The 21938-nt window shown below is 39.4% G+C and overlaps 1 protein-coding gene across 6 annotated transcripts in view; it reads right to left on the bottom strand.

Moving 5' to 3' along the window:
* ZNF385B (zinc finger protein 385B) overlaps positions 1-21938 on the bottom strand; it is a 368360-nt gene that overhangs the window by 256943 nt on the left and 89479 nt on the right. For 2 of the 6 annotated variants that reach the window (XM_007522156.3, XM_060177630.1), the window contains exons 2-3: positions 11787-11929; positions 10292-10610 (exon numbers count right to left, since the gene is read on the bottom strand). In XM_007522156.3, coding sequence (XP_007522218.1) covers positions 10292-10562 — 271 coding nt within the window. In that variant the 5' untranslated portion in view covers positions 10563-10610; positions 11787-11929. Of the gene's footprint in view, positions 1-924; positions 1726-10291; positions 10611-11786; positions 11930-21938 lie in introns of those variants that run through there. The other 4 variants (XM_060177629.1, XM_060177632.1, XM_007522157.2 and 1 more) reach the window with 4 other exon arrangements.

Genomic DNA, 21938 nt, shown 5'->3' with positions numbered 1-21938 from the left:
CTAACATACTAAGCAAGTAACTTAATAAACATAATGCTCTTTGAATATAGTGTGACTCCCCTGCTACTTTCTCCCTTAGAAACTGCATGTCATCATGTAGGAATTAAGAGGTTAGAAAAGCCAAAGCCAAAGGACTACATGTATTCGGAGGCTAACTCAGAGCTTACCCTTATCTAGCCGGCTTTCAAATACTCTGTACTTACAGTGACACACCCAGCAATTTAACTTACCAGCTGAGTGTAAATACATTACATTTAAATGTTATATATTCTGCAGCCTTTAAAAATGTCACATCTAACTAAGACATGTTTTATGAAGAAAGGCTAATTTTCTCCTATCACTCAGTGTACCATTATCTAAAAATCAATTACGGCAGGTTACTCAGTGCATGACAAGCCCTGACTTTTAATTATTAATAGTCTCAAGTTTAACCAAGATGCCAACTCCAGTGCGTAATCGATTTCACTTACTTTTGTTAGTTATCTCATAAACATTACTTGTTTCCTTCTTTATATTTTTCACATCTAAGATTCTTAAGTATATTTAGTCCATGGCCATTTTTTATATACCCAAAGCACAAAATAACACTGCTAATTATCTACTTGCAGTAATGACAGCAAATCACATAATATCATGGACTTATTCTAAATATTGAAAATGCAAGGAAATCACCTGCTGGTAAGATGTCCTCGGAAAACAGCCAGCAGGGAAAGGGAAGAATGCTGTCACGTCCATGTAAGGAGTTACTTCCCAATAAAATTAAAGAATCATATATTTCCCTCTTCGCCGTTACCTTTCAGATCTGTCAGCACGATGTGATAAACACAATTGATAACTTCACAGGATTCAACACGGCATATGAACGAATCAGTTACTGCCACCCCAGACCCTAGTATTCAATTTTTTTAGAATAAAAATGCTCACCTCTGCTAGAAAGTCCACTCCACATCCTGGCAGGGCTTTCACCAGCTTTAAAAGCAACCAAGTTGGGTAAACAAAACTTCCAGTATTGTGGCCAGTATAACGCAGAGTGCTGTGGAGACTTGGCTCCAGCCTGATTATCTGTGTGACAGCACCACGCTCTATCAGTGCGGCTCTAAACCTTCCAGATGCTGGCTTGTTGCACTGCTCATTGAGAATCCTTTACGTGCTGGCAACATTTTAGGGAAGGACAAGCACTCTCTGAGTCATTTGTAAAGAAAGCAGAGCAATTTCAATCCTATATCTCCAACGGCGTGCTGAAGCCAGAAGCACTGTCGACCTACAAGTCTGAGGTGGATTTATGCCGAGAAGCAGGCAACCTAAGCCTTCATTATCAATGCATGAAATCAGCCACTGTGATCAAATTCAAGCAAACCACAAAAAGCATATGATTATGAAAGGCTCCACACATTCAGCACCAAACCCTGCAATAAAGAATCATCTATCGAAATTGTGTAAATGTTAAAAATAGCTCTCTCTGGCTTTTCAACAATGAACAGGATAGAGAGAAGAAATCAGTGGTCTATATATTATAAGGACTTATAAAAGCTGCTAAAATCACAACAGCCATAGGTTCTTGGGACTACTCTATACACAAATAAGATCACGAGAGGCTAATGCCAAAAAATATATATATTTTTGACAAATTGGACATAGATGTCTATCAGAGAACAAGTCAAATAGTCAAATAGTCTTTAACCCTTAAGTGTCTGCCTCTAAATTAAGATATGACAGTAAAAATGTTCACAGCTGTGCTAGCAACCAGGGTAAAACACTACTAATTTCACTGCAAGACAACTTTTAAACAATAACTATTTATACACACTTTGCATAATGAGAAAGTAAACATATAAGATAGGGAATATTTTCAGCACCATAGTTTTTGCTTATTTTTTTAAAGGTACAGTTCATCAAATCTATACATAATTACCTTGAGCCTCTGTCCCCAGTTTATGCTACTACCATCCTTCCTTCCTCTTTTGTCATTAAAACAGAAAATGCAGCAACCTACTAACACATTCTTGAAAAGGTTCTAGGTAGCTGCCTACCAGAAAGTGGCAGCAAGGTTTTAAGATCACAAAATAAAGAGAGCTTAGACATGTGTGTGCTAAGTACAAAATAAAAGCAAAAAAAAAAAAAAAATCACAAAATAATTAGAATTCCTAGTATCCAGTCATTATAAAAAACACAGTAAATATATTTCTTTTAAAGTGGATTCTTATTTTCATGGAGACTGTTGGGCAGAGCAGAATCAAGATCCAAGAAACTCAACTCTTTATCAGAGGATCTTCTTTAAATGACACATGTGTTCATTTCCAGTGATATTATTAGCTACTATCAGTCACATTTAGTAGCATCTATAAAATATATGTGTGAAAATAATTAATTTGCCACAAGACACATTGAGATAAGTCAGTATTCTGTAGCCATGGCCCAGCTGGCATTCACAAAGGCATCTCCACTGTGCACCGATAAGTAGAACAGCCACCGGCTAGACATCCTTTCCTGGAGACAGATTTGATATTCACAAGCCTACGTGCACATGGGTGTATGCATGTACCCATATACATACATCATAGGAAAACACACTTAGCTTTGTATTTACTTTTGCTGCCTGAGCTTGATTTGTTTTGTGTCACATAAAGCTCTCAGAAGCAACTTAAACATCTTATGGGAAATAGCTTTGGGCATCACTGATTTGGGCTTAGTATTCTGTCTTCCCTTCTTATTGCAGAATTTTGTCTATGACAGATCATTTACCTAAAATTTTTTATTATATACATGTAAGTCCTGGTAGTAAGGTCAAAGTCTAAAATGGAATAACAATATATATATCCTCCAGGGTTATTGCTGGGGCTCAGTGCCTGCACCATGAATCCACTGTTCCTGGAGGCCATTTTTCCCCCCTTTTGTTGCCCTTGTTGTAGCCTTGTTGTGGTTATTATTGTTGTTGTTGATGTCGTTCATTGTTGGATAGGACAGAGAGAAATGGAGAGAGGAGGGGAAGACAGAGAGGGGGAGAGAAAGACAGACACCTGCAGACTTGCTTCACCACCTGTGAAGCGACTCCCCTGCAGGTGGGGAACTGGGGGCTTGAACCTGGATCCTTATGCCAGTCCTTGCGCTTTGCGCCATGTGTGCTTAACCCGCTGCACTACCGCCCAACCCCCAGAATAACAATATTTTATTATAGTCCATGGATTACTTCTCTAAAACCACTATTGAATGTACTTCAGAATTCAAATGCTTTCAGGTTTTAGAGAGATAATACTATGCATATACCATGAATTATTTTATGCCTCCAGTGAGATTTAGGGCTATGAACATTAACATTTCAGTAGCATAACATTTATTTATTTTTACCAGAACATTGTTCCAGCTCTGGCTTATGGTGGTGTGGGGGATTAAACCTGGGGCTTTGGAGTCTCAGGCATGAGAATCTCTTTGCATAACCATTATGCTAACTCCTGCACCCTCAGTAGCAAAATGTGCATAATTATACTAAAACTGGATAAATAAAGACTATGCTTAACCTAATTTTAGTTCAGGTCATGTCTTGCCATCAATATGACATTCAAAACCTAATTTCTAGAACTTGTTGGGTTTCAAATTAGTGAACCTAAAGACATAAGCTTCTTCATCAACTGCTGGCAGATGATGAATTGGAGAGTGAGACCTCAACAATTGCTCTCTTGTTTTGGCAAAAGCTTTGAAGTTTAGAGATGCTTTATCAGTATGGGATGTGGGGGGAGAGACAGTATGGGGGACCCAGTGCATGGTGGTGAAGGAGTTAAGTTTGTGGAAAGTGAGTGAGCAATGCCTATCACGGAGAGAAAAGATTATGCCCATGTGTCAACACCTGCCCAACAACATTCAATCTCCCTGATGAAATGATTTGGGGGGGGGGGGAAGTCAAGCAAAAAATAAAACTTGTTTTTAGGAAAATATACCTAGAGAGGAAAAGAGAAAGGAGAGAGAGAGTGGTGGGGGGCAGGAAAAGGGAGAGAAGAGTGCTATTAAAACATGCACAGCAGAGCAGAGATGTGGTTATCAAGCGAGGTGACAAAACTAGGGCATGGAACAGAAGGCAACAAGCCGCTCAGAATTATTGTGTCAAGCGAATAATAAAATATAATGATAATATCAATCACTCCTTGATAACCTCCTTTTAGTATTATGAAAGGCACTTGCCATAAATACTCATTTTTCACACCAGACTTTATACTTTTAAAAAGAAAAATGGGGAGGATGTATTTTCAGAATAAAGCATAAACCATTGAATAAGCGCATGTACATGTTCATCCCAAAGCAGCTTATCCATAATGCTGAACGTCACATGTGAGAATGTCAGAAACGGGGCTGGGTGGTGACCTGCCTGGTTAAGTGCACGTTACAATGCTCAAGGAAGCGGGTTCAAGCCCCCAGTCCCCACCTGCAGGGAGAAAGTTTCAGAAGTGGTGACGTAGAGCTGCAGGTGTCTCTCTGTCTCTCTCCCTCTCTACCACCCCCTTCTCTCCCCATTTCTGGATATCTCTATCCAATAAATGAATAAAGAAAAAAAAAAGAATTTTAAGATAGCTAAATCACTCATTGACACTGAATTTAATCTCTTGGACCTATAGAACAAGTTTCCTTCATAATATTCCCATTTTTTTCCTTCAACTTTACTGAGAAAATACTGATTTATAGGACTATTGCTGTCACAAGGAATATTAAACAATTTCTAAGAGATACTAGGCAAGGGGCACAAAATTGAGTGAATAAAATAGGAGATCTACTTACAGCATAAATTATGCTGTAATTAGATCTAAAAAATAATAAAATTGAATTAAATCATGGAAATCTGCTGAAAGAGTATCAGATGCTATTGCCATGCAAACAGTATTAATTTATGACTCTATGAGGTGGTTATATACAATTAGTTTGACGGTAGCAGTAACTCTGAACATGTGTATCAAATAATGTCTAACACTGCATGCTAGCTTCCTTTGAAAGCTTAATACTATAGGTATTCTCCTCCAAAACAACAGCATCTGAATGACTTTCAAAGTTCAAACTCTCATGGTGAGGAGTCCTGGAGACATTTATAAGAATACCAGCCTTCCTGTCTTCGGTACAAAAAATACAGTGGGATAGGCATCTACAATATGGCCACAAAGTCACTTCCTGTGTGAAGAAGGAAGTTGCATACACTCATTTTGACAACGTGACCTAATTTGATGAGATTCTTGTTTAGCAATCAATATAGCAGGCTGGTGGTTTGTTGGAATTATTGTAACTTGCATTGAGTGACTGACTAACTAGAGTTGGTCACTCTCCGGGACAAAAAGCAACCTCTTGTTGTATCTTTTATGCCACATGCACATAGAAGAACAAATGAACTCCTAATATCTGCAGAACTTGAATCTCAGGAGTATAAAGCAGACAGAAGACTCTTAAAATGAAATGGGCCAATGTATGTGCTTGTTCATTAAAAAAAAAATACAATAGCCAACCCCAAATCCTCAAACCTATTTCACAGTTGGCCTAAGAACCAACTCCAGAAAATCCTTAAGTACCAAAGATGAACAAACACCCATGATCAACTATAACACCCCAGAGATGCCTAACTGGCAGCGAGATGGACTTTATTAGATGGACTCTATCTAATAAATGGGTTGCATAACATCGAAATACAAAAATATTTCCATTGATGTATAATTAAGATGTCTTGTGACATCAGTACGTTCCAACTAATTTAACTCACCAGCCTCAAAACAGAAATGTTTTGATCTAGTTAACCTTCTGTTCCAATAGAAACTATAACCTCATCAGTAATTGTTATATTTCTACCATGATACTTATATTGAGCAAACAGATTTTTGGTCAAATAATAAATAGCCGATTGATTCTCCAAAGTAGAACTTGAATCTCAGGAGCGTAAGAAAATGGAGAAAAAAAAACATTCAAAACTCTATGTTTAGTGGTCCGGAAGGTGGCGCAGTGATAAAGCTTTGGACTCTCAAGCATGAGGTTCTGAGTTCGATCCCTGGCAGCACATGTACCAGAGTGATGTCTGGTTCTCTCGCTCCCTATCTTTCCCATAAATAAATAAAATCTTTTAAAAAAAAACTTTCTGGGGGTCGGGCGGTAGCGCAGTATGGGCGGTTATGCCGGTCTGCAGGTGTCTATCTTTCTCTCCCCCTCTCTGTCTTCCCCTCCTCTCTCCATTTCTCTCTGTCTTATCCAACAACAATAATAACCACAACAACAAAAAAGCAACAAACGGGAAAAAAAATGGCCTCCAGGAGCAGTGGCTTCATGGTGCAGGCACTGAGCCCCAGCAATAACCCTGGAGACAAAAAATAATAATAATATGTTTCTACCACAAAAACAAAAGACTTCACATTGATGAATCCAGGCTTATCTCTCTTATATCCATCTCATATTTATATTCATACTTAATCTCTCAAAGTGGTCATTTTATTTTTTTTTCCAGATAGGGAGAATGTATGATATTTAAGTAATCATTTTGTAATTATTTGTTTATTTTATGAGTATGATAGAGTACAGCTCAAAGCACCACTTGCTCATGCATGGTGGCAAGTACTGAACTCAGAACCTCATGCATTTTAACCAGTCCCCACCCCCCACTACTTAAGTAACAGTTCTTATTCCTGGAAACTGGAGAAAAATCTACATTGCTCTTCATTCTCAATTCTCTCTTTCTCTCTCTCTCTTCTCTTTTTCCATAAGCTGACAGCTGCCCCACAGAGTCTACCTAATGTAGAAACAATGTCAAAAAGACATTCTTTTAGGGCCTGCAAGATAGTTCACCCAAATAGTGTGTCTGCTTTGTCATGCACAAGACCCAAGTTTGAGCTTGGCCTCCACTGAAGGGGAAAGAGGGTTTTTGTTTGTTTGTTGTTTGTCTGTTTGTTTGCTATGTTATCTTTCATTCTCTCTATCTGTCTCTGTCAGCTTGGAGCAATAAAACCCCATGTGATGACAAAAAAATAGAATAAAAAAAATAAAGTCTTTCAAGGGAGCATGATTTTAGCTACACTCATCATTTCAATTCCATGAGCTATTTCTTTGTTTTCAATACTCATTATTAATAAGTTTCAGTGAAAAAGACTAGCAATGGGTATCTTGAGTTTAATATACTTATGGCACCATCTTGTGGTCACTCTATAGTGTTGCAGTTTCAGTTTTAATTTTTTTAAGACTTTAAATTTTTTTATTATTTTTATTTATTGGATAGTGACAGTCAGAAATCAAGAGAAAGAGGGAGACAGAAAGGGAGACATACAGACACCTGCAGCCCTGCTTCACCTCTTGCAAAGTTTTCCCCCTGCTAGTGGGGACCAAGGGCTTGAACACAGTTCCTTATGGACTGTGTAATGTGAGTGCTTAATCTTCTGCTATATTACCTTTATATCTTAATGTTTTTCAGCCACCAAATTGCATATGCTACCGTGACGCCAACCTGACTTTATTGGGAAGACAACCCCACCTCTCCAGAGTCCTGCCCCACTAGGGAAAGATAGAAACATGCCAACAGCCATGTCCAGCAGAGAAGCAATTACAGAAGCCAGACCTTCCACCTTCTGCATCCCATAATGATCCTGAGTCCATGCTTCCAGAGGGATAAAGAATAGGGAAACTTCCAATGGAGGGGAGGGGATATGGAACTCTGATGGTGGGAATTGTATAGAACTGTATTTCTCTTATCCCACAATGTTGTCAATCATTATTCAATCACTAATAAAAAAATATGCCATTTATATCCAGTGAAAGGTTGCTTCTTCATCTTACCCATGTTTATATATACCAACATGTTATATTAGGGTATCTGTGTTTTATTTATACAATATGTGTGTATTGTGATTAAACATTTTTATTTCTATTTCTTTTTAAATTTATTTATAAAATGGAAGTATTGACAAGACTATAGGATAAGATGGGTACAATTCCACACAATTCCCACCACTAGAGCTCTGTATCCCATCCACTCCACTGAAAGCTTTCCTATTCTTTATCTCTCTGGAGGCATAGACCCAGGATCATTATGGGGTGCAGAAGGTGGAAGGTCTAGCTTTATATTTCTACTAGTTGATTTCATTAGCATAGCACACCAAACTCTTCATATCACGGAAACCTGAACAAACTATCTTTTTAATTCTGTACCTTGTTCCTAGTCTGTAAATTAGGGATAAACATAATATCTACCTTGGAAGTGATGAGAGAATTAAAAGAGAAAATTCCTGTAAGGTGCTTAGCACAAGGATATTGCCCATAGAAAATCATTAGTTAAAGTTAGCTAAGGTTACCACTTCTAGAACCCACATGTCAAATTCAGTTTAGATATTGGATTCTAAGAGAAGTAATTCAGCTTACTATGAACTATTTGCTCTCTGGCATAGATACAAGTTGTTGTTTTTTTTATTGGATAGAGACAAATAGAAATTGAGAGGGGTGATAAGAGAAAGAGAGATAGATAGATACCTGCACCTTCACCACTCCTGAAGCTTTCCCCCGGACAGGTGGGAACCAGGGGGTTGAACCTGGGTCCTTGTGCATTGTAATATGTGTGTTTAACCAGGTGCACCACCACTTGACCCCTAGATATTAGTTCTCAACCTAAGATCAACCATATTTTTAGTGTGTAAACACAGGCGCATCGCTGCCATCTGTGAGTAATAATAATTAAAGTAACAAACACAAAATGAGAACACAATATTTCACTAAGTGTACATCTTATATCCTATGAGTTTCCTTGAGTTCATTCATAGTATAGGTATTGCACAGGGGAGAATAGCTTAATAAAAATTAAACCGAACACTAGTTAAAAAGTAGTTTGATTTAGCTTGAAATTTATATTCCTTTGTGTGTTCTTTTATTTATAGCACACACAATTTTGACTGAAACTTAAAATGGGTCATGCTGTAACTTTACAAAAATCAAAAACTATGCACTGGCACCAAGTGAACTTGCAGTAAGGGGCGACTCGGCATGCTCTCACCCCCAGTCTGAATCCCACTTGCCAGAACTTCTCAGTTTAGTTGCCAGGTGGGATTTGGAACTCTCCCACTCCATCTAGGGACAAGTTCATCTTGGTCTACCATGTAAACCAGATTTCACCCTTTTTTGTTTGTTGTTTGTTTTTGTTGTTGTTGTTGTTGTGGGGGGGGGGGTTCTTCACTGGATGGTACACAATGACCAGCAAGGCAGAAGAGAAATGGCTTGGACAAAGGATTTGAAACACTGTTTAGAATCCAGGATAGAGGCTGGAATAAAGTTTCTGCTTATAGTCAGCCTATAAAGAAAGAGTGAAAAGTGAAAGGCAGGGAGTTGTGGCTAGAAGAGCAGTGTTTGCAGTGGTGCCTAACTCAGAGGCAAGCCTTGCCGGTGTTGGCAAGGCTTTTCCTACTGTTCTAACACCACCGGCTTGCCAAAAGAATATTAACAAGTCTAACATGCAAGTCTAATAAGCTCCTTTGCTGCATTGTGGGACATTATGGAAATGAAGCTTTATCTTTATATAAACTGCTCAGTAGAAAGTAGATGAAAGAAACTCAGGAAAGTCTAAGAAAGGAAAACACTGACACCACTGATCCATTTCAAACACATTTCAAAAAACATGAGGAAATGCTTATATATTAGTGCCTGCATGGGGGTATGAGGATACAGGAACAACATTTGAGAGAGAGCTATATACATACATGTACACATAAACACTGTATGTGATTGCTTTTAAAGAAACAACAGACCTAAAATGGAGTTGTTCAAACTGAGTTCCACAGAGACTTAACCTAATTGCTTTCAGTCTCTCCCGAAAGTGAAATTTAAAACCAACCAATCTGGAGTTTCCTGATCAACACTGGTAACATAATCTGCATGATAAAAACTTCCTGCAAATGACTTTGCCTGAAATAATCTTTCTTTCTTCTGCTAGTCATTCTGACCCACCTTCTTTCTGTCTATAGAAACTCCATTTGTGCACAGATCCTTGTGGAGTTTTTTTTGCTTACAACACAGGATGTTTCCTGATTGATGAATTATCTAAGAAAGTCAACAAGAGTTTTAATTTTTTTGGAAAAATATTATATATATGTATATATACATCAAATACTTCTTCTTAATAATAAAATACATCGAGAAGGAACAAATAGCTCTTGGATTTTACCTGTAGAAAAAAAGGGGACATTTTATCGTGTTGGACATTTGAAGGTGAGCTTACTTAAGTCTTGCTTAGAAGCTTTCATTTTCTAGAAAGAAAGAGCCAGTTCTCTGAACCATAAATGGAGCCAGGAGAACTCTTACCTACCTGAGCTGGTGTTTGAGCTGGGGCTGGCCAGCAGCTGCCCTGCTCCCTGAGCTGGGGGTGGGGGCTGCCCATCGTTCAGTTGCTTTACTCGTTTGCGGTGGGATTTGCCGTTGTAATGAACTTGGGCTTGGGCTGCAGAGTTTAACTGGATGTTGCACACCTCACAGAAAGAGAACAGAATCTTCTTCTTCTCTTTGCCCAACTGGTCATCAGCCTTCTCATACTTTATTCCCTTTTCTTCAAAGCCCCGTAGAAAAGTTGCCATATTCATAATTCCATTTTTAGGGTAGTTTAATGGGGCTTAAGGAGTACTTCACACCTGGAACCAAAAAAAGACCAAGTACAAGTGCCTGTGAACATATGGGCCTTCTTCTTTTCTCTATGATTGTCATTAATTTTCTTAGTATGATTTAAGCTTCATATCTCCAGGCTACTCACTAGTCACTGTTAGAAAAGTAATGGAATGGGGCCGGGCGGTGGCGCACCTGGTTGAGCACACATGTTGCAATACTCAAGGACCCAGGCTCAAGCCCCGGTCCCCACCTGCAGGGGGAAAGCTTTGCGAGTGGTAAAGCAGGGTTGCAGGTGTCTCTCTGTCTCTCTCCCTCTCTGTCTCCCCCTTCCTCTCGATTTCTGACTGCTTCTATCCAATAAATAAATAAAGATAATAAAAAAAAATTTTTAAAGAAAAGAAAAGTAATAGAAGCTGGGCTGGAGCGCAGCGTGTTAAACGCACATAATACCAAGCGCAAAGACGCCCCCAAGAATCCCAGTTCGAGCCCAGCTGCAGGGGGGTCGCCGTCACAAGTGGTGAAGCCGGTCTGCAGGTGTCTGTCTTCCTCTGTCCCTCTCTATCTTCCCCTCCTCTCTCAATTTCTCTCTGTCCTACCCAAAGAAATCGAAAAAAAAAAAATGGCTGTATTCATAGTGCAGGCAGCAATAAAAAAAATTATCAGAAGCACCTATATCTTTGAACTGGGTTCCTTTCCTTCTCTTTAAAGCATTACCGACTCAGTTTGCACCCCTCCTCAACCACTTCTGTTTCTTCACCCTTTCAACTCTTGCCCACCTCTGAGATATTAGCCAGAGTACGGGCTTTCCAGGGAGCATGTCTAACCCTGGAAGCAAGGCAGTGCCTCGTTTCCATGCTGCAGAGGTCTATGAGCTTCCCTTCCAGCGCCTATCATGCTCTCTTTACAATATTTGCACAATTAATGAGTTTATGTCTGTTTCCCTGGTAGACTGTGAGTGCTTGTGAATTTCCTCATTTCTGGACACTCTTTAGATGTAGATCCACACTTTTTACATAGTAGGCTTTGAATACCTATTGAAGGAAGGGAGGAATAAATAAGACTATGAGCCAAAAACCTGGGGAAAAAGTATGTGTGCACAAAGGTATATGACACATACACATGTACAACAGCAAATACATGCATAATCTAACCCAAGAGAGAGGTGAAAACAAAGACTAAATAACTGCATGTCTGCAACTTACATTAGACTGTGTTTCCAAAGTTCCTTTACAAATCAGTCAATGGGGATTGGAACACATTTTCTTACAGATGTACCAAAACAAAGGTTTCCAGATTAGCCCATAGACATCATTTTAATTTTTGATGCAGCTGAAATGCAGAACATCTGAAATAAAAATAACAGAAATATAATAAATGGAAAATTAGTGAAGCAACCAAAAAAAGTAAAGCAGATTAAGATAAAATTTTCTTGATTATTAAACAATTTGTTCTGCTTTATATCTTAATGCTTTCCAGCCACCAGCTGCAGATGCTACTATGACACCAACCTGACTTCACTGGGCAGACAACCTCACCAATGTCCTGGAACCCCTGCTCTCCAGAGCCCTGCCCAACTAAGAAAAGACAGAAACAGGCTGGGGGTATGGAGCCACCTGCCAACATCCATGTCCAGTGAGGAAGCAATTACAGAAGCCAGACTTCCCACCCTCTGCACCCCATAATGATCCCAGGTCCAACTCCCAGAGGGTTAATGGAAGGGTTGGAACTCTAGTGGTGATAAATGTATGGAACTGTACCCCTCTTATCCTATGGTCTAATTGATTTTTTATTTTATAAATAAATTAAAAAGATACAATTTTATCTTCAAGTGCTTATAGTTTTTTTTTTTCCCCATTTACTTAGATAAGTATATACGGATGGGCTACAGCCAAAGAAAAGGCTTTTTAAATTTTTATTTATTTATCTGATAGAGACAGAGAGAAACTGAGAAGGGAGGGGAAGATAGAGAGAAAGAGACAGAGAGACACCTGCAGCCCTGCTTCAACACTCATGAAGCTTTCCCCCTGCAGGTGGGGACCAGGGGCTTGAACCTGGGTTCTTGCGCACTGTGATATGAGCACTTAATTAGGTGCACCACTGCCTGGCCCCAAAAAGGTTTTGAACTAAGCTTGTCAAGTACCTCGGATCACAGAAATCACCTTGCTTCAATATATCACCTTCACTTCAATATGTGCGACTTTTCATTTTACTGTTCCACTTCAATATATGCATTTTTGTTTCATTTTAACTAATACAGTATTGGAGAATTTTCATACTTATCAGGATAAATATGACAACAATTATGGTTCTAAGAAGACTAAAGAAATATTTTCTTATAGAAGAAAGGGGAGAACAAAATTCAGGGAATGGGTGGATGAGTGGACAAAAATAAGAGGAAAAGAGTTTGCATGAGAAAGAATCAGTTAAGGAAGACAATCCTGTGATATGAGGGATGAAAATTCAGAGAAAGGAAAGATAAGGACTTGTGGGAAATTTCTGCCTGTGGATAAAACGCAAGGGAATGAAGATGATTGGCTCTGAACAGCTGTATTGATCAAGTTGTCTTGGAGCTCTATGGAGCAGGAGGAATAACTAGAGACTAGTTCATATTTAGAGTGTTCACAGTTGAATGCTTAAAACTTGGACAGTGAATCGTAAAACAAGGTAGAATCACAAAGATAGATGTTGATTCTATATATACAGTAGGCCAAAAAAAAATTCCTTATTTATGCTCACATACCCTATAGCAAAATGTCACCTTGCATGATACCACAGACTAAAATTTAACCTTCTGAGGGCTGTTAAAATATAGGATAACCCATTTGTCCCATAAATACTTCTCTCCTCTACCACAACTTTCATTAATTATAGTTCACAAATTTTCTTAAGGGTCTTTTACTTTCAGACATCTACAAAACAGTTTTCTCCTTTAACATTCTTTCAAAGTATGGCAAAAAAAAAAAACCAAAATGCTGGGAGTCAGACGGTAGCGCAGTGGGTTAAGTGCAGGGTGGTGCAAAGTACAAGGACTGGCCTAAGGGCCTGAGGATCCCGATTTGAGCCCCTGGCTCCTCACCTGCAGGGGAGTCACTTCACAGGCGGTGAAGCAGGTCTGCAGGTGTCTATCTTTCTCTCCCCCTCTCTGTCTTCCCCTCCTCTCCCCATTTCTCTCTGTCCTATCCAACAATGATGACAACAATAATAACTACAATAATAAAACAAGGGCAACAAAAGGGAATGAATAAATAAAATAAATATTTAAAAAATGTTACCTCAAACTATAAATAAATCAAATTTAAGCAGTTTCTATAGCTGAGTCGTACAAAATAATTTGATTATCATTGAAATATTATTTAAACTGCACACATATACCACTACTGTGGTTTTATTTACTAAATCTAAAATGCCATGTGTCACAAAGCTGTTTTTTATCACAGAACTTTAGAAAAACCTAAGGACTGTGTAAGTATTAAATTCAAACATTCCATTTTGGCTCATTCATAAAATATTAAAAGTATATCTGAAGTATTAGTTGAACTGACAAAGAAGTAAATTATTTTAAATTAATTTATTGTCAACATGTTATGTTGTTTTTTAAAAATAGTAATAATCAATTGTAAACCAAAAGGAAAACAAAAAACAAAAAAAATTAGCATTGCAAGCTTAGGTGAACCAAATATACATGGTTTTGCCCTGAAACAGAAGAAGAAAAAAAAAAATATGTGTATTCCCAAATGGAAAAAGCAGTTAATCTTGTGACCTACAATCCCAACCTACAACTCTTATTACTTCACGCCATTTGCGCTTAACCTACTGTGCTACTGCCTGGCTCCCGGTATTTCTTTCTTATAAGTTAATTTCAAGTATATTGCCCTTGAAAGTTTTTTGTTAGATACTGGGAAAGGAGTGTGTTTTCTTGCTCATGCAGTTAATGGCAGGTCTTCAGCAGAGACTGGAAGAGATAAGAGGGACATGAAGATGTTTTACTTTTGAAAGAATGCAGTCTGAGATCGTCAAAGCTCAAATCGGACTTTATTTCCAAAGTCCTACACTAGATAGAATACACTACACTTTGGGGAAAGAATTGATCTTTTTAATTCTTTTAGTTACTAAAGGTAAAGGTCGTACCTTTATGTATGACTATGGAATGGCCACAGTTTTTTTTCTTCCACTAGTACTCTTACTAAAAGATGTATTGGAAGGAAGCAGACACAGTGATGAAACTGTGACTACGCAGGAGGGACTAGTTCCAAGCATCCCCTTGCGGTGAGGTTGACTGACCCATGAATCCTGGAGTCAAGACTCAGACTGGACAGAGAACACCATACAGAGCAGAGGGCCACAGAGGGCTATGCCTACAGTAGAAACTGCTCTCTGATCTCAGAAAACCTCTAAATCTAGTAACTCCTGTGAAATTCTCCATTCCCATTTCTCCTCTTTCCTGGACTCTGATATTGTCAGTGAAGTTACACAAACTTCGCAGTTGATTTTCCTATTGCTATGAAGAATTGTGTTGAGTCTGCAATGCTACCTGTGGTTAAAGTCATATACAGGGAAGAAGAAAAAGGAAGCTGAAAGATGTTAGTGAGCTGTAAGTGATAAATAAATTTTTAAAAAATGAGGTCGTAGTCCAGAATTTAGCAGCTAGTTAAGGTAAAGATTCCAAATAACAATTGACTTGGAATAGCTCAGGGATTCAAAACAGTGCACAAGATGGGAAAACTCATAAAATATTGGAATTGTTGCATTGAGTAGGGAAGTGATTGAATTATTTTGAATTAGGTAATACGGTGTGGAGGCTGGGGTATCAAATTTACCTAAATCTAAACAAAACAAGGTTTTTCATTCTTGTTTATTACAGCTCCTAACTCCATCAGTTGACTGGCACTTAGAAGTCATTCCATAAACTATATAGCAAAAAGAGATAATTGCTATAGTAAATTCAGCTTTTGTCAAAAGCCACTAATTAATTTGGCCTTGGCCTTCAGGAGTCTCTAGCTAATTTATTGATATAGATCGGTAACTTCAGGCTGTCTTGATCTTCTCAGTTCCCATTACATACAAGTAGCATAAAACTGTCACTAGTAAGAACAAGGAATGTATTTTCAATTAGTGTGATAATATCAAATTCAAATAAAAATGTGTATGTTGAAAACATCCCTTACTTGTCCAGTACACTGAAATGCTACCAGCAGGAGGAAAAATATATTTCTTATTGCAACATCTAATTATGAAAGCTTTTAATTTTCCCTAAGAAAAATGATAAAAATTTCTCTAAAAACAACTTCAATTAGAGAAATGATTTATATTATGTCAATTTAAGTAAATTATAATAGTTGTCAATGTAGATTGACAACCTATCCTAGTACCATCTAAATAACTCTGGGTAGTACATATACTTATTTTGAGGTACAAATACTTACAAAGAGTTAAATACTAACATAAAATTTATATTAGATTAAACAAACAAAAAGAACATTCAATTTTACTATGAACCTTTCTAGGAAAAAGAAATATCCAATTGGGTATTTATTACCACAAGGAGACAACAAACACTTAAAAACTTGAAACAATTTCTATCTCCATTTTCTCAAAAGTTTTTCTTAATGATGGTATTGAGATTTAGCCTTAGGAAATGGCTGATTTTAACACCTGACTTTTGCATACCAACAAAAGGTATATAATACAGGGTACCTTTCGAGCAGTAAGTGAGAACAGTGATTATTGGCTATGCTAGACAGTCTTCTTTGTAGTGATTTCCCCTGGATTGCATTCACCCTCTAACCGGCCTGGAATAGTTGTGTGGTATGAAATAGACTGAACTCACAAGAGGGAACTTCATTCAGATTAAGGTGAGGGCAGCTCCTACTCTGTTCTTCCGATTGTAGTGCTAGGAAAGGAATGCAGCCTTCAACAATACCCCCATGAGGCCTGGAGTCACTCCAATAGGTCAAAAGCTTAGTCTTTGTATGAAGATAGAAAAGGCCCACCTGGGGATCAAGGACTTGGATGTTAGGCCAGAAACTATCAAATACTTAGAGGAAAATATTGGCAGAACTCTTTTCTGCATAAATTTTAAATACATCTTCAATTAAATGAATCCAATTACAAAGAAGACTAAGGCAAGCACAAACCTATGGGACTACATCAAATTAAAAAGCTTCTGCACAGCAAAAGAAACCACTACCCAAACCAAGGGACCCCTCATAGAATGGGAGAAGATTTTTACATGCCATACATCAGACAAGAGTTTAATATCCAACATATATAAAGAGCTTGCCAAACTCAACAACAAGACAACAAATAACCCCATTCAAAAATGGGGGGAGGACATGGACAGGAGAGATCCAAAAGGCTGAGAAACACATGAAAAAATGCTCCAAGTCTCTGATTGTCAGAGAAATGCAAATAAAGACAACGAGATACCACTTCACTCCTGTGAGAATGTCATACATCAGAAAAGGCAACAGCAGCAAATACTGGAGGGGTTGTGAGGTTGTGGGGACAGAGGAACCCTCCTACACTGCTGGTGGGAATGTAAACTGGTCCCAGCCTCTGTGGAGAACCGTCTGGAGAACTCTCAGAAGGCTAGAAATGGACCTACCCTATGATCCTGCAATTCCTCTCCTGGGGATATATCCTAAGGAACTCAACACACCCATCCAAAAACATCTGTGTACACATATGTTCTTAGCAGCACAATTTGTAATAGCCAAAACCCAGAAGCAACCCAGGTGACCAACAACAGATGAGTGGCTGAGCAAGCTGTGGTATATATACACAATGAAATACTACTCAGCTATAAAAAATGGTGACTTCACCGTTTTTTAGCTGAACTTGGATAGACCTTGAAAAATTCATGTTAAGTGAAATGAGTCAGAAACAGAAGGATGAATATGGGATGATCTCACTCTCAGGCAGAAGTTGAAAAACAAGATCAGGAAAAAAAAACAAAACAAGTAGAACCTGAACTGGAATTGGTGTATCACACCAAAGTAAAAGTCTCTGGGGTGGGTGGGTGGGGAGAATATAGGTCCAAGAAGGATGACAGAGGACCTAGTGGGGTTTGTATTGTTATATGGAAAACTGATTTTGTATCAGGAGGAAACTATCACTGCTGACATACTGGATCTCCTCAGAGTGATGTGATCCTTTAAGGAAAAAAAAAAGAAAGAAAGAAAAGAAAAGAAAAGGCCCACCTGGATCCTTGATATACCTCCCAGCACACATTATGGGCATATATAGGAACACAGGCAATTCAAGAGACTGCTCCAGACTAGTCGTATTTATCTATCAAGGAAACAGTGGTCTGATTTACTCAATTCTCAGCTCATCTTTACAAAGGTTACTATCAGGTGCCTGGTGGTGGTGCAAGCGGTTGAGCACATTCATCAGCATGTGTGAGGGCCCTGGTTTAAGATCCCCAGTCCCACCTGTAGGAGAGAAGCTTCACAAGCTGTGAAGTAGTGGTGCAGGTCTCTCTCCCTCTCGCTTTCCCTCTCTCTTTTTGCCTCCAGAGGTTATCAACGAGGCTCGCGTGCCAGCACCCCAAATTCACTCTTCCTGTAAGCCATTTTTTTTATTGAATAGGACAAGGAGAAACTGATAGAGATGGAGAAGATAGAGAGGGAGAGAGAAAGGTGGACACCTGCAGACCTGCTTCACCGCTTGTGAAGAGACCCTTACTGCCCACCCCATCTCTCTCCCTATCTCCCCTCCCCTTTCAATTGTTTTGCCGTCAAATAACAAAGAAAAATATTTTTTAATTTTACAATCAATAATGATATTTAATGGCTTCTTCTATGTAGGAAAGTGTAGTTAGAATAAACTAAAGAAATCACAATCTAGTTCTACTTATAATCATAATCTAGTCATAATCTAGTCATTTTTACATGTGTTGCATTTTCTTAATCGATATAAGTAATTTTTCCACAACTTTTGGAAAATACAAAAGCAGAAAAAGACTGGGTGAAAATTTTTCATATTCTTTTCTTTTCTTTTCTTTTTAAATTTTTAAAAAATATTTATTTATTTTCCCTTTCGTTGTTCTTGTTGTTTACCATTGTTGTGGTTATTGATGTAGTTGTTGTTGGATAGGGCAAAGAGAAATGGAGAGAGGAGAGGAAAACAGAGAGGGGGAGAGAAAGATAGACACCTGCAGACCTGCTTCACCACTTGTGTGGTGACTCCCCTGCAGGTGGGGATCCGGGGGCTCAAACCAGGATCCTTACACCGGTCCTTGCGCTTTGCGCCACATGCGCTTAACCCGCTGCGCCACCGCCCGTCTCCCAAGTTTTCATATTCTTACCAAACTTAACCACATGTTTATTTCAAGCCTTTTGAAATGCATGTTTTTATTTTATAGGATTAGATGACATTTGTATGCTCAACTTTCCAACACATAAAATGCTAATGCTAAACTCTTAAATGGTTTATATCCACCGGCAACTCCACTGAAACCAACTTTTTTTCCTCTCAGGTAGGAACAAATGCACCTGTAACCAGTACCATAAAGATGAGAAACACTGACACAGAGACATTTAATAAATAAGGAGTTTCTGTGCATACAATTGCAGCAGAGATGCCATTTGAACTAAGAACTAGAGGGTGAATATCAGAAAAGGAGGCTGCATGAGCAAAAGACGCTGAATCAGGAAGAGAGAAAGCCAGTGTAACTGACCTAAAGCAGCCCGGTGCACCCACAGCAAAGAGAAAGAAGCTGAATGTGGCAGAAAACAAGACTATGAAGTCGGGGCTACTACTCAGCTGTTGAGAATGATGAAGTCACCTTCTTCGCCTCATCTTGGATGGAACTGAAGGCATCACATTAAATGAGATAAGCCAGAAAGAGAAGGATGAATATGGGATGAGCTCACTCATGGGCAGAAGTTGAGAGACAAGAACAGAAAGGGGAAACGCAAAGTAGAACTTGGGCTGGGTTTGGTGGATTGCATCAAAGCAGCAGACGCTGGGGAGGCTGGGGAGGGGCTTTCAGGTCTAATGCATGGTGGTGGAGGGGAACCTCAACTGGGGGTGAGAGTGTTCTGCAGACACCTATCACGGTGAGATAAGAAATGTTACCCATGCGTCAATGACCACACTTAGAGTTAACCATTAAACCCCTAAAATAAGTAAATAGATAAATGCAGAAGTTGGGGCTAGAGAGATAGTTCACCACATAGGATGTGGACCTTCTATACAAAGGGCCCTGGTTTGATTAGCATCAGCACATAGACGGGCCACAGCACTGGTGGTTGGGGGGAGGGGTGTGGTGCCCCTCATCTCTCTGTTTCTCTCCTTATCTCTCTAAGTAAAAATATCACCCACTGTGTGAGACCATACTTGAGGGGGAAACAACTGGAAAAGTCTTTTTTGGGGCTGAGTAATGCAGGTCTATTGGGGTCATGCTAATATGTCGGTCTAAGGGAAGTCACAAAAGTTTTACACTGGAGAACTGACAGAATCAGATTTGACTTGTGAATATATCACCTGGCCTTCAGGGTGGGTTTAAAAATGGGATGCATAGTGGCCCTTTTAGGGCAGTAGGCAGCACGTCAGTCTCATAATCTAAAAATGGGATGCATAATAGAGAGGTTGTTGTTCTGTGACTAGGGGCAAATTCAGAAACTATTACAGTTATCCAAGCAAGAAAAAAAAATCAGCTGCTAGATAGGGTTGGATGGTGGTGGTGACAGCTGAAAATGAAAGTGGATAAATTCAAAAAACTTGAGAGGGGGAATCAACAGAGTTGGTGATAAGTGAAATGGGGTAGGCCCAGAAAAAGAGACTGCTGGCAAAAAATGAAAGCGCGGTTCTAAACTTGACCACGTATCAAAAGCACTTCTGGCCATTAAGAGGAATATATCAGACTTCAGGGTGCAGCTATGGCAACCTATTCATAGAAATCTGGATTTCCACTGCAAAACAACTTTTACAACAGAATAATAACAAATTTCATCAGAGAACAGCTGGGGTTTCTAGTAGAGAAGAGAACATCACTATCTGAAGGTGGGTGATTGCCAGGAACATCAGGAGCAGGAGAGGAGGGAGAAAAGAACCCAAGCAGTGAACTGTAAGCAGGGCACCAAGGTGAAAGCCCTGCGGGGAGGGGCAGACACGCAGCTTCCTGGGCCAGTGGGGGGTGGGGTGGGCGGGAGGGATGGGGCACAGTCTTTAGGTGGTGGGAATGGTGTTTATGTACACTCCTAGTAAAATGTACTCATATAAATCACTAGTTGATTAATATGAGAGGGGGAAAATCAATTGTATGTCTCAAAGTTTCTCAAAACACAAACTGAATCTTTTTAATATATAGGCTGTGTATTTGATATGCGGACTCTCTCAAAAGCCTAGACCAAGTAGATCAGAAGCATCCAATAGCACAGCTATATACAAGATACTGGGTACTGTACAGCAAACCCTAACAAAAGGACTTTTCAAAGTTAACCCAATTAACAAATAATGTGATGATAACATTAACTATCGATTGTCTTTTTGAACCCTAAGACAGCAGGAACCTCACATCTCCACTATAGAGCCCCTACTTCCCCCAGTCCTGGAACCCTTGGATAGGGCCCACTTTCCCGTATGCCTCTCCCAATCCATACCAAATAATATTGCATCCGCCGATCACAACCTAACCAACGCAACGATGGCCACCTCAACATGCTTCACCTCAGACTGTGTCCAGAGACTTCACGTGTGGAATGAGAACCCTTCAGCTTCATTACTCGGGTGAGACCTTTCCTTTCATAGTATACTCTAATTTCACCTCAGGTGGTTCACTTTCTAACAAAGTCCCAGAACCTAGATATACACCAGATTCTGTGAGAGAGAGCATATTTTCACACGTATCTATAAACTACTGCAAAATATATACCTGAAAGCAGAAGTACACTAGAGTTTGCAGTGAGTACCCCCCTAACACGCCACTATTCCAAGCTTTGGGTCCATGATTGCTCAACAATTTGTTTGGCTTCGTATGTTAACTCTCTTTTCAATCACCAGGTTCCAAATGCCATCAGGTTGCCGGCCAGGCTTCCCTGGATTGAAGACCCCACCAATGTGTCCTGGAGCTCAGCTTCCCCAGAGACACACCCTACTAGGGAAAGAGAGAGGCAGACTGGGAGTATGGACCGACCAGTCAACGCCCATGTTCAGCGGGGAAGCAATTACAAAAGCCAGACCTTCTACCTTCTGCAGCCCACAATGACCCTGGGTCCATGCTCCCAGAGGGATAGAGAATGGGAAAGCTATCAGGGGAGGGGGTGGGATATGGAGATTGGGTGGTGGGAATTGTGTGGAGCTGTACCCCTCCTACCCTATGGTTTTGTTAATTAATTCTTTCTTAAATT

This window comes from Erinaceus europaeus, chromosome 18, assembly GCF_950295315.1.
Source record: "Erinaceus europaeus chromosome 18, mEriEur2.1, whole genome shotgun sequence".
NCBI classification, from domain to species: Eukaryota; Metazoa; Chordata; class Mammalia; order Eulipotyphla; family Erinaceidae; genus Erinaceus; species Erinaceus europaeus.
This window is presented reverse-complemented; position numbering and strand designations above follow the sequence as displayed.